The sequence below is a fragment of the Oncorhynchus nerka genome, linkage group LG9a (assembly GCF_034236695.1).
Source record: "Oncorhynchus nerka isolate Pitt River linkage group LG9a, Oner_Uvic_2.0, whole genome shotgun sequence".
Classification (NCBI taxonomy): domain Eukaryota; kingdom Metazoa; phylum Chordata; class Actinopteri; order Salmoniformes; family Salmonidae; genus Oncorhynchus; species Oncorhynchus nerka.
In genome coordinates, this window is record NC_088404.1 from 52,040,789 (window position 1) to 52,056,019 (window position 15,231).

At 44.1% G+C, this 15,231-nt stretch overlaps 2 protein-coding genes across 2 annotated transcripts in view; both read right to left on the bottom strand.

Moving 5' to 3' along the window:
- Positions 1–503: 503 nt before the first annotated feature.
- LOC115134485 (ATP-sensitive inward rectifier potassium channel 11-like) lies at positions 504–3,179 on the bottom strand. The gene has a single exon (XM_029668505.2). It carries the CDS (start codon positions 2,635–2,637, stop codon positions 1,471–1,473), a length of 1,167 nt encoding a protein of 388 aa, XP_029524365.1. The 5' UTR covers positions 2,638–3,179; the 3' UTR covers positions 504–1,470.
- Positions 3,180–8,921: 5,742 nt separating this feature from the next.
- Positions 8,922–15,231, bottom strand: part of LOC115134487 (ATP-binding cassette, sub-family C (CFTR/MRP), member 8) — a 136,563-nt gene continuing 130,253 nt past the window's right edge. Inside the window, 3 exon segments of the mRNA XM_065022678.1 lie at positions 8,922–9,196; positions 14,023–14,085; positions 14,810–14,943. Of these exon segments, the coding sequence (XP_064878750.1) occupies positions 9,059–9,196; positions 14,023–14,085; positions 14,810–14,943 (335 nt within the window). The 3' untranslated portion in view covers positions 8,922–9,058.

Consider the following 15,231-nt stretch of genomic DNA (forward strand, 5'->3'; position numbering starts at 1 on the left):
ATATTTAATCTGACCGGACATGTTACAACAAGACAAACGGGTTCCCATTATTTGAGTACAGGGGGGAGTGGAGACCTCTTCCCCAGGGAACAGAGCTGTTTGCTGTGGGTACGGTACAGCGGCAGCAGCACAGGAGAAAGACAAAGACATTGGTTATGTCTGCACGCCCAAAGAGAAGGGAGGAGAGAGGATACGTGTGGGGTTGGTCCGTTTGCTGTTCTGTATTGTGGAACAAGCCCCACAGTCTCTTTAACGATATTCCCCCCCTTTGGTTTATATTTTCCCTTTCAAATGTACTTTTTTTATTTTTATTATTATTATCAAAGATGAAACTAGTTCATGAAAAATAATGGCATCCTTACACATGTATAGACAAATGCACAGTCTGCTTCAACTTCACTGTACAGAGAGTGGCAAGCTGAATCCGTCAGACATAGCCTCTGTATCAAGGAGGATTTGGGTTTATAGTTTATTTATTATATATATTTTTTTTTGCAGGGTGGTTCAGTTCTGGCTTTCATTTTTATGTATTTTAATTAACTAAGTTAAAAGCAATTTAATATTTTAAACTCTGCGGATAATAATCGAATAAAAGACAAATGCCGCTCGGTCTCATGTTGTCTTCTGTCAACGTGATGATGATGATGACTAAGTAGATGTGTGGCATAGTAACTTCACAAGGAAGTTCTCCTCTGCATATCATCCACGCAAACACACACATACTGTACAGTACATGTCAACAGGCATTCCTTTATTTCCATGTCAAGCTTTGCATAAGACAATATGTTTTTACCATACAAGAGCATCATTATGTAGGTCAGCGCTGGTCAAGTCCTCGAGGGCTACAGTGTCTGCTATTGTTTTCATGCAGGGTCAGATGAAAAGCCTGCAAGGAGCCCAGTTGTCCGGGAGGAGTGTTGGGCACCAGTCTACTACACACACACGCTGGCCTGTGCCTTCAAACTGGATAATTGCATAGCTTTGTATAATGTTACACATCTATCAAACTGCGTTCCGTCATTCATATGTTTTCATTGAGCACCCTGAGTATAAGGTATTTGATACGTGCATGTTCTGGGATTGATAGAAAGGCAGGATGTTCAGGCCCCTAAAATCACCTAATGCTTTCAGGTAATATAGTACATTTAACATTGCAGTATGTAGGGGCACATGGCTATTAGGCTACCATACTTAATCCTGGTCCTGACTTAATACCCACAGGGTGTGCAGGGTTTTGTTCTAGCCCAACACGGGATTAATTTAAACATATAGTCCTTGGTTGAAGGTGTATACTGGGCTAGAACACGCATGCACACCTTGTGGGTCCCAGAATCAGAACATCATTGGACATAATAAACAGCATTTCTGTAACATTACAAAAATATCCATGAAAATGATACTGGTAATAAAAATCTCTTTCATATACAAAATGCATTGGCACTATCCACTCCTTTTATTAAAGTTGTCTATTTAGGCTAGTGGGCTGATGGTGCTTTGACGCTTCATGCGCAGTGAGAGTTGCCGCCTTCTCACCGACGGCCGCGGGGTGGAGTGCTCGTGCAGCTTAAACCTGGCGATGCCTCCGTCCTCATCCAGTTTCTTGGCACTGCAGCTGGGTGTCGGTACTCTAATCGCGTTACCGAATTTGGAGTAGTCTACCGCGTACGTGCCCTCTTCCTCGGTTATAGTGGGCACAAAGCGCTGCCCCCACAGTATCTCCTCGGACAGGTAGGATGTCCGGGCCTGGGTGGTTATCCCCGTGGTCTCCACCACCCCCTCCAGCACCACTATCACCTCGATGTCATTCTTTTGTAAGTCCGCTGGTGACAGCTCATAGAGCGGGCTGTCTTTGTTGATAATGTGACATATGATAAGAGGGGCCACCAGGAAAATACCGTTAGTCCCCACGGGGTTGTCCATGTGAATGTCTATCTGGTCCAGAGGGACCACCTCGCCCTCCGGAGTGGTGCTACGCCTTACCACCTGCATCCGCACGGTGGCGCTGATTATCATGCTCTTCCTCAGGTCCCCTAAACGGATCATAAAGCAGAGCCTGTTATTTCGGATGGAAATGACAGCGTGCTTGCTGAAGATCAGCGTCTCGGCGCGCCGGTTCGCCTGGGCCGTCTTCATAAATATACACCCCAGCATGATGGCGTTAATCAGCAAGCCCACGATGTTCTGAATGATGAGGACCACTATGGCGGACAAGCATTCCTCTGTGACCATGCGTCCACCGAACCCGATGGTCACCTGCACCTCTATGGAGAAAAGGAAAGCGGAGGAGAAGGAGTGGATGTCCGTTACGCAAGGGACAAAGTCGTCACCTTTTTGATCCAGGTCGCCGTGTGCAAAGGCAATGAGCCACCACGCCATCGCAAACAGCAGCCAGCTGCATAGAAACGACATGGTGAAAATTATAAGTGTGTGAAGCCATTTTAGATCCACTAAAGTGGTGAAAACATCCTGTAGGAACCGTCCTTGTTCGCGAATGTTCGTGTGGGCCACATTACAAGTTCCATTTTTGGCAACGAACCGAGCCTTCCGCGCTTTCCCCTTGAATTTAGGCTGCTGGACATCCTCAGCCAAGCGGGTCAGCAAGTAGTCGTCAGGGACCAGTCCTTTTCGGGACAACATAGTGATCCCATAGCCTACTATTCACCGCGGGACCACTTGCCAATGATTAAGCAGATTAGCTACCTCCTCTTGATTAAAATATATAGGCTAATTTCCTGTTCTCATGTGCGTCCCCTAACAGAAGGCGACCGCCCGTGACAGTTCTCATCCCGAATGACCGCAGCTGCCAGAGGAAGAGTGTTGCTCTGTCATCTAGTTTCTAAAAGTATGTGAGCTCTTCACATTGCCCCGTTCCAGATCAGGCAGGCGCACCACCATAGCCGCCCAGGTCCCATGAGAAGATTCTGCATTCAGCTGCCGCTGTCAGTCACGCAACAGCAACTCGATAGTAGCCAACCGTCCCAATTGACGCACTGGTCTGGCGCGCTTGTCCCGCGATTAATGTTCATTCCTACCGATAAAATGGTAGATAACCCGCAACAGCAGTGGTGATAAAACTACCCCCGGTCCATCATTTGGACGAGGCAGGCAGGTTTAGGAAACGAGAGCTCGAGTTGGGAAGGCGTTTAGGCAGAACAAACCGTTCTTTCTTTACACATGACTCCATCTGTAGGCTAATATGAGACATTATCTCCATGCCTGGATTATGCTGGTGGCATTTCCCTCTAGGGATAAATTAATTTAATTTAGTTAAATTGTTTATTAACTCCAATAGTTTATTTCTGGAACGTTGTTACATAGGGTCAATTCAGAAAGAGTGGCAAATCATATAAACTGGGCCAGTTTAATCCTGACGCGTTTATTTATTGGTCTGACGACAGGAAGTCAAAACTATTGTTACTAAATAAACCCGTGCAGATTGGTGTGACATCACAGCGGGGGGCAGAGCAAGCTTCAAACAGGAAGCTTTTTAGTTGTCCTGCTTTACCAACCATAGCTTCCTAAAAAAACATGGAGTAGCTACAGTGGGACAGTCTTATAGGCTTTTCCAATGGAGGAAAGATCCAGTTTACATTAGGGAACCCTATCGCAAGGGGTCTGGTTTTTGTAGTACTACACTAAACAAAGCTAAAGCTTATCTTGACTTGGAAGAGTACCAGTGTTGTGTTGGAAAGTCATAGCCAGCTAGCTAACATAGCATCTGTTTGTGCAGGGGTTTTCAGTAGGCTAAACTAGCTAGCTGCATTTGCTAGCTAAGTAAGTAAAACTGAAAGTTTAAAAAACAATAATGACAATTTCTCTCTTGCTTCTCCATTTTGGAAGAAATTAATTTGTTCAAAACTGTTCCAACTACTGTCTTTCTCTCTCTTTGAGTCAGCTCACCACATTGTATGCACTGCAGTGCTTGCTAGCTTTCAGTACTAGATTCATTCTCTGATCCTTTGATTGGGTGGAGAACATGTCAGTCATGCTGCAAGAGCTCTGATAGGATGTCTTCTGGAAGTTGTCATAATTAATGTGTAAGTCTATGGAAGGGGGTGAGAACCATGCGCCTCCTAGGTTTTGTATTGTAGTCCATGTACCCAGAGGAGGACGGAAGCTAGCTGTCCTCCGGCTACACCATGGTGCTACCCTACAGAGTGCTGTTGAGATTGCTGTAAACCTTCTTTGCAAAATAGTGTGTTTTAATCAATAATTTGGTGACATGATTATATTTAGTATAGTTTTATCTAAAAATGATAACTGGATTCATTAGTCCGGAAAACACGTTTCCACTGATCCAGAGTCCAATGGTGGCAAGCTTTACATCATTCCAGCTGACGCTTGGCATTGCGCATGGTGATCTTAGGCTTGTGTGCACCAGCTCGGCCATGGAAACACATTTCATGAAGCTCCTGACGAACAGTTCTTGTGCTGACGTTGCTTCCAGAGGCAGTTTGGAACTCGGTCGTGAGCAATGTAACCGAGGAAGGACGATTTTTACGTGCTACACGCTCAGCACTCTTCAGCCCCGTTCTGTGAGCTTGGGTGGCCTACCACATTGTGGCTGAGCTGTTTTTGCTTTTAGACGTTTCCACTTCATAATAACAGCACCTAAAGTTGACTGGGGCAGCTCTAGCAGGGCAGAAATTTCAAGAGCTGACTTAATGGAAAGGTGGCATCCTATGACGGTGCCACGTTGAAAGTCACTGAGCTCTTCAGTAAGGCCATTCTACTGCCAATTTTGCTCTATGGAGATTGCATGGCTGTGTGCTAGATTTTATACACCTGTCAGCGAATCCACTAATTTGAAGGAACTAATCCACTAATTTGACTTTTGTGTATATATAGTATACCTTTAAAAAAGGAAAGTAGGGGCATGGATCAGAAAACCAGTCAGTATCTGGTGTGACCACCACTTGCTTCATGCAGACTGACAAATCTCCTTTGCATAAAGTTGAACAGGCTGTTGATTGTGGCCTGTGGAAAGTTTTCCCACTCCTCTTCAATGGTTGTGCAAAGTTGCTGGATATTGGCGAGAACTGGAACACGCTCGTGTATACGTCGATCCAGAGCATCCCAAACATGCTCAATGGGTAACATGCCTGGTGAGTATGCAGTCCATGGAACAACTGGGACATTTTCAGCTTCCAGGAATTGTGTACAGATCCTTGAGACACGGGGCCGTGCATGGTCATTCTGAAACATGAGGTGATTGCGGCAGAGGAATGGCACGACAATGGGCCTCAGGATCTTGTCACAGCATCTCTGTGCATTCAAATTACCATAGATAAAATGCAATTGTGTTCGTTGTCCATAGCTTATGCCTACACATATCATAACACCACCGCCACCATGGGGCACTCTGTTCACATCAGCAAACCGCTCACCAACATGACGCCCTACACGCTTGTCTGCCATCTGCCCGGTACAGTTGAAACTGGGATTCATCTGTGAAGACTACACTTCTCAAGCAGGCCAGTGGCCATCAAAGGTGAGCATTTGCCCACTGCAGTCGGTTACGACACCAAACTGCATTCAGGTCAAGACCCTGGTGAGGACGAAGAAGCACACAGATGAGCTTCTTTGAGACGGTTTCTGACAGTAGGTGCAGAAAAACTTCGGTTTTGCAAACTCACAGTTTCATCAGCTGTCAGAAATTGACATTCAATTTTCTGACAACAGCTCTAGTAGACGTTCCTGCAGTCAAGCATGCCAATTTTACACTCCCTTAAAACTAGCATTTTTGTATTTTGTGACAAAACTGCACATTTTAGAATGGCCTTTTATTGTCACCAGCACAAGGTGCACCTGCGTAATGATCGTGCCGTTTAATCAGCTTCTTGATATGCCACAACTGTCAGGTTGATGGATTATCTTGGCAAATGAGAAATTCTCACTAACAGGGATGTAAACACGTGTGCACAACATTTGAGAGAAATAAGCTATTGTGCATATGGAACATTTCTGGGATATTTTATTTCAGCTCATGAAACATGGGACCAACACTTCACATGTTACGTTTATATTTATGTTCAGTATATATATATATATATATATATATATATATATATATACACACACAGTACCAGTCAAAAGTTTGGACACCTACTCATTCAAGGGATTTTGTTTATTTTGACTATTTTCTACATTGTAGAATAATAATGAAGACATCAATGTTAAACAAATCAGTTTAAAAAGTAGCCACCCTTTGCCTTGATAACTGATTTGCACACTTGGCATTCTCTCAACCAGCTTCACCTGGAATACTTTTCCAACAGTCTTGAAGGTGTTCCAACATATGCTGAGCACTTGTTGGCTGCTTTTCCTCCACTCTTTCAGTCCAACTCATCCCAAACCATCTCAATTGGTCAAATAGTTCTTACACAGCCTGGAGGTGTGTTGAGTCATTGTCCTTTTGAAAAACAAATTATAGTCCCACTCAGCGCAAACCTGATGGGATGGCATATCGCTGCAGAATTCTGTGGTAGCCATGCTGTTGGCATTCTAAATAAATCACTGACAGTGTCACCAGCAAAGCAACCAGACAACATCACACCTTCTCCGCCATGCTTCACGGTGGGAACAACACATGCGGAGATCATCCGTTCACCTACTCTGCGTCTCACAAAGACGCGGCAGTTGGAACCTCAAATCTCAAAAATCTCATCAGACCAAAGAACAGATTTCCACCGGTCTAATGTCCATTGCTCGTGTTTCTTAGCCCAAGCAAGTCTCTTCTTATTATTGGTGTCCTTTCATAGTGGTTTCTTTGCAACAATTCGACCACGAAGGCCTGATTCACGTAGTCTCCTCTGAACAGTTGATGTTGAGATGTCTGTTACTTGAACTCTGTGAAGCATTTATTTGGGCCGCAATTTCTGAGGCTGGTAACACTAATGAACTTATCCTCTGCAGCAGAGGTAACTCTGGGTCTTCCTTTCCTGTGGTGGTCCTCATGAGAGCCAGTTTCATCATAGCACTAGGTGGTTTTTGCGACTGCACATGAAGAAACTTTCTAAGTTCTTGAAATGTTCCCCATTGACTGACCTTCATGTCTAAAATTAACGATGGACTGTAATTTCTCTTTGCTTATTTTAATTGTTCTTGTCATAATATGGACTTGGTCTTTTACCAAATAGGGCTATCTTCTGTATACCAACCCTACCTTGTCACAACACAACTGATTGGCTCAAATGCATTAAGGAAGGAAATTCCCAAATTAACTTTTAACAAGGCACTCCTGTTAATTGAAATGCATTCCAGGTGACTACCTCATGAAGCTGGTTGAGAGAATGCCAAAAGTGTGCAAATATGTCATCAAGGCAAAGGGTGGCTACTTTGAACAATCTCAAATATAAAATATATTTTGATTTGTTTAACACTTTTCTGGTTACTACACGATTCCATAGTTGTGATGTCTTCACTATTATTCTACAATGTAGAAAATACTAAAAAATAAAGAAAAACCCTGGAATGAATAGGTGTGTCCAAACTTTTGACTGGTACTGCATATATTGCTCATTTTGTATTGTACAATTTCTGAGTGAATTCAGAAAAAGTGGGATACTGTTTGGATTTCTGTCTTCTGTAACCTCTTCAGACATCTATCCGACATATTAGTCCAACACATGATATATTTCTGAAATTCCCAGATAATCACACAAAATTGAATTGTCATTCGGGAACAATTAGGACTACAATAATGGTGTCCCAGTTCATTGAACCTGCTGTCCCAGTCTTCCAAATGCAAACTGAAAATATGGTTGACTCAGTGGTCACAAACGGGCGTGTCATGCCTCCTGTGAAGATAAAACACTTTTTGTGGGATTAGGAAACTCTTTGAGGATTTCAGAGATTATGTGTTGGATTAACATGTTGGATAGATGTCTAAAGAGGTTACAGAAGACGGAAATGCATTCCAAATTCACCCTAGAAGGTTATTCATACATTCCCAATGATAGACAATCTTCCCAAACACTAATGACAATACATTGTTAAGAATATAATTAGGCAACACACTAAACTATTTTCTTTATCTCGGATAGTAGGCCTAAACATACATAATCTCAGTCCCTCTCATGCTGTTTACAAGGCTATGATTCACGTCCTACATTTTCTGTTTCTGACACGTTAATCTCGCATTCACTGCACACTAAACCCATGCTGACCTGGGTTCACATTTTCAGGAAGCCCATGGGTGCTGGGGTCTCCATAACAAAACAGGGGACTCCATACATGTTCATTATATTAACCTTGGCACGCCCATAAACATTACCAATTGCTTGGAGGAGACTGAAATGTGTGTGACCTGGGATGCGTTCATCACTAGGCAACGTTTTGGAACGTTCAGATAGAAAGATGCTATATAGAACAAACATGCATCTCTGACCTGTAGAATAAGGAATCACGTCGGCTCTATTCGTTTCATTTCTATCTGCAACGTTCGACAATGCTTGGCTATTGAACGTGGCTCTAGAGAGTCAAAAGGGTGTCTGGCCCCCGAGCATCCAATCAGGGCTCACATGTCAGAGAGTGCGAGGCCGGTTTATGGTAGTGGTGAATGACTCCATGATTCACAAGCTTCTCAGTTACTATTGACTGTTGGAGCGTTCCTCTGCCCAGGCATTGCTGGCGCATGCCAGAGCTTATGCCTGGATAGGTATTTTACATATCACCTAACCACATATGTTATAGCAATCTGGTGCCCGACGGCACAGTCGATGATGTGGCACGCAACCGTTGGTTGATGCATGCAACGTCTGAGCAGGGGAATGCGACCCATTTCTAGATCAACCCCAGAGTCAATTAGTGTCATTCTGACCCAGCCTTCCACAGCCGAATCATTGCTCTGTACAGTGTGAGGTCACACAAATCTACCTTCCTGTCACTAAACTGTATGCAAAACACTGCTGCACAATGAGTATTTATGTTTGTTTTTTTATTAACAAAGAATTCATATTTAATGTTACGAATATCATACAGAATTAGAAAATACAATTATAATATATAGCCCATGGTACAATTGCACTTTGGAATGTCCTCCCCTCTTTCTCATCGGTCACTTGTCCGCCTTGACGAAGGAGGCGAAGACACTGTCCTCTTTCTCCAGCAGCGCCTGGGGTCTGTCGTATTCTAGAATGAGCCCTCGCTTCATCACGATCACCAGGTCTGCTTTCAGGATGGTGTGGACACGATGCTGAGTAAAGAGAGAGAGAGAACAAGTAGACAGAAATAAACAGATTAGGTTAAGAAGAAATAGAAACCTTTTCAACAACTTCCGTGTTTTGACATTCTGGGTTACATAGATTACGAATATACAGCGGGGCAAAAAAAGTATTTAGTCAGCCACCAATTGTGCAAGTTCTCCCACTTAAAAAGATGAGAGGCCTGTAATTTTCATCATAGGTACACTTCAACTATGACAGACATAATGAGAAAAAAAAATCCAGAAAATCACATTGTAGGATTTTTAATGAATTTGGTCACCTACAAACAAGCAAGATTTCTGGCTCTCACAGACCTGTAACTTCTTCTTTAAAAGGCTCCTCTGTCCTCCACTCGTTACCTGTATTAATGGCACCTGTTTGAACTTGTTATCAGTATTAAAGACACCTGTCCACAACCTCAAACAGTCACACTCCAAACTCCACTATGGCCAAGACCAAAGAGCTGTCAAAGGACACCAGAAACAAAATTGTAGACCTGCACCAGGCTGGGAAGACTGAATCTGCAATAGGTAAGCAGCTTGGTTTGAAGAAATCAACTGTGGGAGCAATTATCAGGAAATGGAAGACATACAAGACCACTGATAATCTCCCTCGATCTGGGGCTCCACGCAAGATCTCACCCCAAGATCTAGTGAAGATCTAGTGAATGACCTGCAGAGAGCTGGGACCAAAATAACAAAGCCTACCATCAGTAACACACTATGCCGCCAGGGACTCAAATCCTGCAGTGCCAGACGTGTCCCCATGCTTAAGCCAGTACATGTCCAGGCCCGTCTGAAGTTTGCTAGAGAGCATTTGGATGATCCAGAAGAAGATTGGGAGAATGTCATATGGTCAGATGAAACCAAAATATAACTTTTTGGTAAAAACTCAACTCGTCGTGTTTGGAGGACATAGAATGCTGAGTTGCATCCAAAGAACACCATACCTACTGTGAAGCATGGGGGTGGACACATTATGCTTTGGGGCTGTTTTTCTGCAAAGGGATCAGGACGACTGATCCATGTAAAGGAAAGAATGAATGGGGCCATGTATCGTGAGATTTTGAGTGAAAACCTCCTTCCATCAGCAAGGGCATTGAAGATGAAACGTGGCTGGGTCTTTCAGCATGACAATGATCCCAAACACACCGCCCGGGCAACGAAGGAGTGGCTTCGTAAGAAGCATTTCAAGGTCCTGGAGTGGCCTAGCCAGTCACCAGATCTCAACCCCATAGAACATCTTTGGAGGGAGTTGAAAGTATGTGTTGCCCAGCAACAGCCCCAAAACATCACTGCTCCAGAGGAGATCTTCATGGAGGAATCGGCCAAAATACCAGCAACAGTGTGTGAAAACCTTGTGAAGACTTGTGAATTCCCTCAGAATTCTACCCACGACGCGAGAGGAAATCATGAACCGAGGTCGAGCGAACCTGCTTGTTCTTGTGGAAAAAGCATTTACCCCCCCCCCCCCCAATATAAATAACAGCATTATATATGCGCTGGCATTTATAAATTCATAAGAGATATGATTAGAAATACACATAGCAATTGTTTTAGATGATTTTTCCTTGTGAAACCAGTCATATGGGAAGCAAACTGAAAATCATATCAACATGACGTATTGCCGGCCCCTTTTCCACAGTGTAGCAGGCTATAAATAGCTGTGCCGTTATTCAGAATTGTAAGTGTATGCCCTCGTAATTTAAAGGGATTCAATTTGGAGACCCAAGCTATAGGCTTCTGTAGCGCCGAACCTGCCGAGTTGATTTATGAATGCACTTTAGAATATTTTAATTATATGCCCGGCCTTTTCTCATTTTTATTTGACCATTTGTGTCAAGTTAAATATTAGCCACTATCGGGAGCCATCTGTACCTAGCTATCTTCCTCGAGGACCAGAGTTCTGCACCAGAACTGAAAATAATGTCTCCTAGGGTTCTCTCTCAATCTCCCTTTCCCATGGGAAACCACCATATATGGCTGCCTGGTCGTCACTTTTGACTCTTGATATTCTAACTTAAGATAATAAAAAGCATATTTGCTCCCACAGAATACAGTCCAATAGAAAAAAAACTAAGCAGCAGGACAGTGGCCCTCCAGCACTGCACTACCAGTTAAGACGGTTATATTTCTATGCTACCCAGTTATACCTATGCTATATCTACACTCCCCTCCTCCGTATGCATTTGGAAAGTGAAGCTACAATTTTCAATTTGGCTCTATAATCCACCATTTTGGATTGAAGATCAAATGTTTCATATGAGTTGAGGGTATTGAGGGTATTTTCATACCTGTTTTACTGTTAATAAATGAAAGCACTTTATATAGTTTATATTTTTGTCCCTCTAACTTTCTCATTTTTTATCATTCACAATTCATTCATGATTATCCATAATCATGGTAGAATCCACATGTAGATGTGTTACTTACAATCAAAGTGACAAAAATGACATTATTCACCATTCACTTCCTATTGGGCAAAACACAATCCGAAACCACCAAAACAAGCTGTAAATGCGTCCAACAATTTTGTAGAGTCACAAGTTTGATGTAGTCACTGGGTGTGTTTGAGCAGTAAGTCTAACGAAGACGACTGGACGAAATTCGGCGAGGGAAATGGGGAGAGGTGCATCTGTGATCGCCGAAAGTCGGACACTAGTGGTTTTCCGACAGCATGGCTCAGATCAGCATAGCTGCTACTGTTTATAAAACTTTTCTATACCCCCATATCACACACTCAAACTAAAAATATAACGTGTACAATTAATTGATTCGATTTCAAATATACATTTCATTTGTATACCCTGTAGTGTTTAGAATCAAGGCAAAGTTGGTTCTGGTTTCAGTCACTTCTTTGGCCACATTCGCATGGGTCAAACCAAAACACCCTAACGACTAACCAAATAGAGCCTCCCACAATGCAGGTGATGGCTGCATGGTGCAGTTGGTGAAAAGCGACTTGAAGGCGACTTCATCAAAAACTACATTACAAAAATCTTGTGGTTAAAGGTCAAGTTCACGCAGTCGACATGTGATACAATTTTTATACCCATAATGCAACACACTTTGAAAGACAGTGACCAACGACGGTCACCGTCTTGACAAAAGTGATCCGCTCGAACACAACCATTGTGGGCCAGGAAAATAGGACCAATTACTTTAATACACTAGAAGTGACTTTGTCCAAATACTTATGACTTCTTCCAATTGGGGGACTAAGTACATAAAGTGCTTTCATTTCTAAATGGTAAAATAGATGTGTATGAAAATACACTAAAATAAAGGGGACATTCTGTACTGTCGCCTTGTATGGAACATTTGATCTCAAATCCTTAATGGTAGAGAGTACAGAGCCGTATGGTAGAGAGTACAGAGCCGTATGGTAGAGAGTACAGAGCCGTATGGTAGAGAGTACAGAGCCGTATGGTAGAGAGTACAGAGTCGTATGGTAGAGAGTACAGAGCCGTATGGCAGAGAGTACAGAGCCGTATGGCAGAGAGTACAGAGCCGTATGGTAGAGAGTACAGAGCCGTATGGTAGAGAGTACAGAGCCGTATGGCAGAGAGTACAGAGCCGTATGGCAGAGAGTACAGAGCCGTATGGTAGAGAGTACAGAGCCGTATGGCAGAGAGTACAGAGCCGTATGGTAGAGAGTACAGAGCCGTATGGTAGAGAGTACAGAGCCGTATGGTAGAGAGTACAGAGCCGTATGGTAGAGAGTACAGAGCCGTATGGCAGAGAGTACAGAGCCGTATGGCAGAGAGTACAGAGCCGTATGGCAGAGAGTACAGAGCCGTATGGTAGAGAGTACAGAGCCGTATGGTAGAGAGTACAGAGCCGTATGATAGAGAGTACAGAGCCGTATGGTAGAGAGTACAGAGCCGTATGGTAGAGAGTACAGAGCCGTATGGTAGAGAGTACAGAGCCGTATGGTAGAGAGTACAGAGCCGTAATGCAGAGAGTACAGAGCCGTTTGGCAGAGAGTACAGAGCCGTATGGCAGAGAGTACAGAGCCGTATGGTAGAGAGTACAGAGCCGTATGGTAGAGAGTACAGAGCCGTATGGCAGAGAGTACAGAGCCGTATGGCAGAGAGTACAGAGCCGTATGGCAGAGAGTACAGAGCCGTATGGCAGAGAGTACAGAGCCGTATGGCAGAGAGTACAGAGCCGTATGGTAGAGAGTACAGAGCCGTATGGTAGAGAGTACAGAGCCGTATGATAGAGAGTACAGAGCCGTATGGTAGAGAGTACAGAGCCGTATGGTAGAGAGTACAGAGCCGTATGGTAGAGAGTACAGAGCCGTAATGCAGAGAGTACAGAGCCGTTTGGCAGAGAGTACAGAGCCGTATGGCAGAGAGTACAGAGCCGTATGGTAGAGAGTACAGAGCCGTATGGTAGAGAGTACAGAGCCGTATGGCAGAGAGTACAGAGCCGTATGGCAGAGAGTACAGAGCCGTATGGCAGAGAGTACAGAGCCGTATGGCAGAGAGTACAGAGCCGTATGGCAGAGAGTACAGAGCCGTATGGCAGAGAGTACAGAGCCGTATGGCAGAGAGTACAGAGCCGTATGGCAGAGAGTACAGAGCCGTATGGCAGAGAGTACAGAGCCGTATGGCAGAGAGTACAGAGCCGTATGGCAGAGAGTACAGAGCCGTATGGTAGAGAGTACAGAGCCGTATGGTAGAGAGTACAGAGTCGTATGGTAGAGAGTACAGAGCCGCATTTCACTGTCCAAAAACATATGGAGGGGAGGGCATGTCACAACCTCTCAAGCATCTGGATTACACAAGACGAAGGTCATAGCGGATACTTACTGCTATAGTAACCACTGTTCTATCAGCGAAGGCAGTCATCACCACCTTCTGTAAGATGCTTTCCTGTGGGCACAAACACGAAGTCAGAAGACGACTAGGAAACGTTTACAACATGATAGACTTACAGCCATGACTCTTACCCACAGGGTTCACTGTACTTACAACAACAACAAAAAAGTCTAATAGTTTGGGCCTTCACTATTTCATTAAAACATGTCCTATATTACGTTGTGTGTGTTAAACACAAGTAATACCGGCGAGTTCACATGATTATTAGAGTCAAGAGTTAGAGGCTCACTGTCGGTTTAATGATTCCCTAGTTAACATTATCAACAGCAGAATTTCCACCGAAACCAATCTCCCATTTAAGATATGCTCCATTTCCCCAGGGTTACCGCTGCGCTACTGTGAGCCAGTGTAGGCCTGTCACTGTGACAGGCAATTTAAGTGTGTGTGCGTGAATGTGCTCGCGTACGTGTGTGTGTGTGTGCAGCCAGCGTGCTGCAGTGAAAGGACCCTATTTTGGAAGCCCCATTACCTCCCTCCCACTGATTCCCCTCAGGTTCTCTTAAATGCATACCTCTATTCTCCCCGTTCATCTTTAGAATCAATTACTTTATCCTCTCGTTGTCACTCAACATCTCCCCTCCTCCCCGTTTTCCGTTCACCCACCCTCAGCCTCCTCCACTCGCACTCTCTCCTCTCCCCTCCCAACTCATCCTCTGCCTTCCCATTCCACCTCATCTCATCCTTTTGCCAACCTGCCACACACACACACACGTCTCACCGTGGCCATGTCTATAGAGGCTGTGGCTTCGTCCATGATGAGGATGCTAGACTTCCTGACGAAGGCTCTGGCCAGACAGAAGAGCTGTCTCTGGCCCTGGCTGAAGTTCTCCCCTCCCTCTGTCACTGTGGCGTCTGCAACACAACAAATATTATCGCCATAATACTAGACTTACTACACGATACATATCTTTAGCCCGAGAGAACATTTGTATTACAATGACATTACGTGACCTACAAAACATCACAGAAATATTGGTAGACTTGTGCTCGACCCCATGAACATGGATTTGTCAAATTAATTGACCTTTTTTCTGGCTGGCCAATGATAAATATCAAGTCAAACATTTAGCAACATTCTGTCTCTACATCTCTCTGTCACTGTCAAGTGTGCATAGCCACCACACACACAAACACACACAC

Bases quoted from the DNA above. Each gene is read 5' to 3' on its own strand.
- LOC115134485 (XM_029668505.2), bottom strand. From the start codon at position 2,637: ATGTTGTCCCGAAAAGGACTGGTCCCTGACGACTACTTGCTGACCCGC.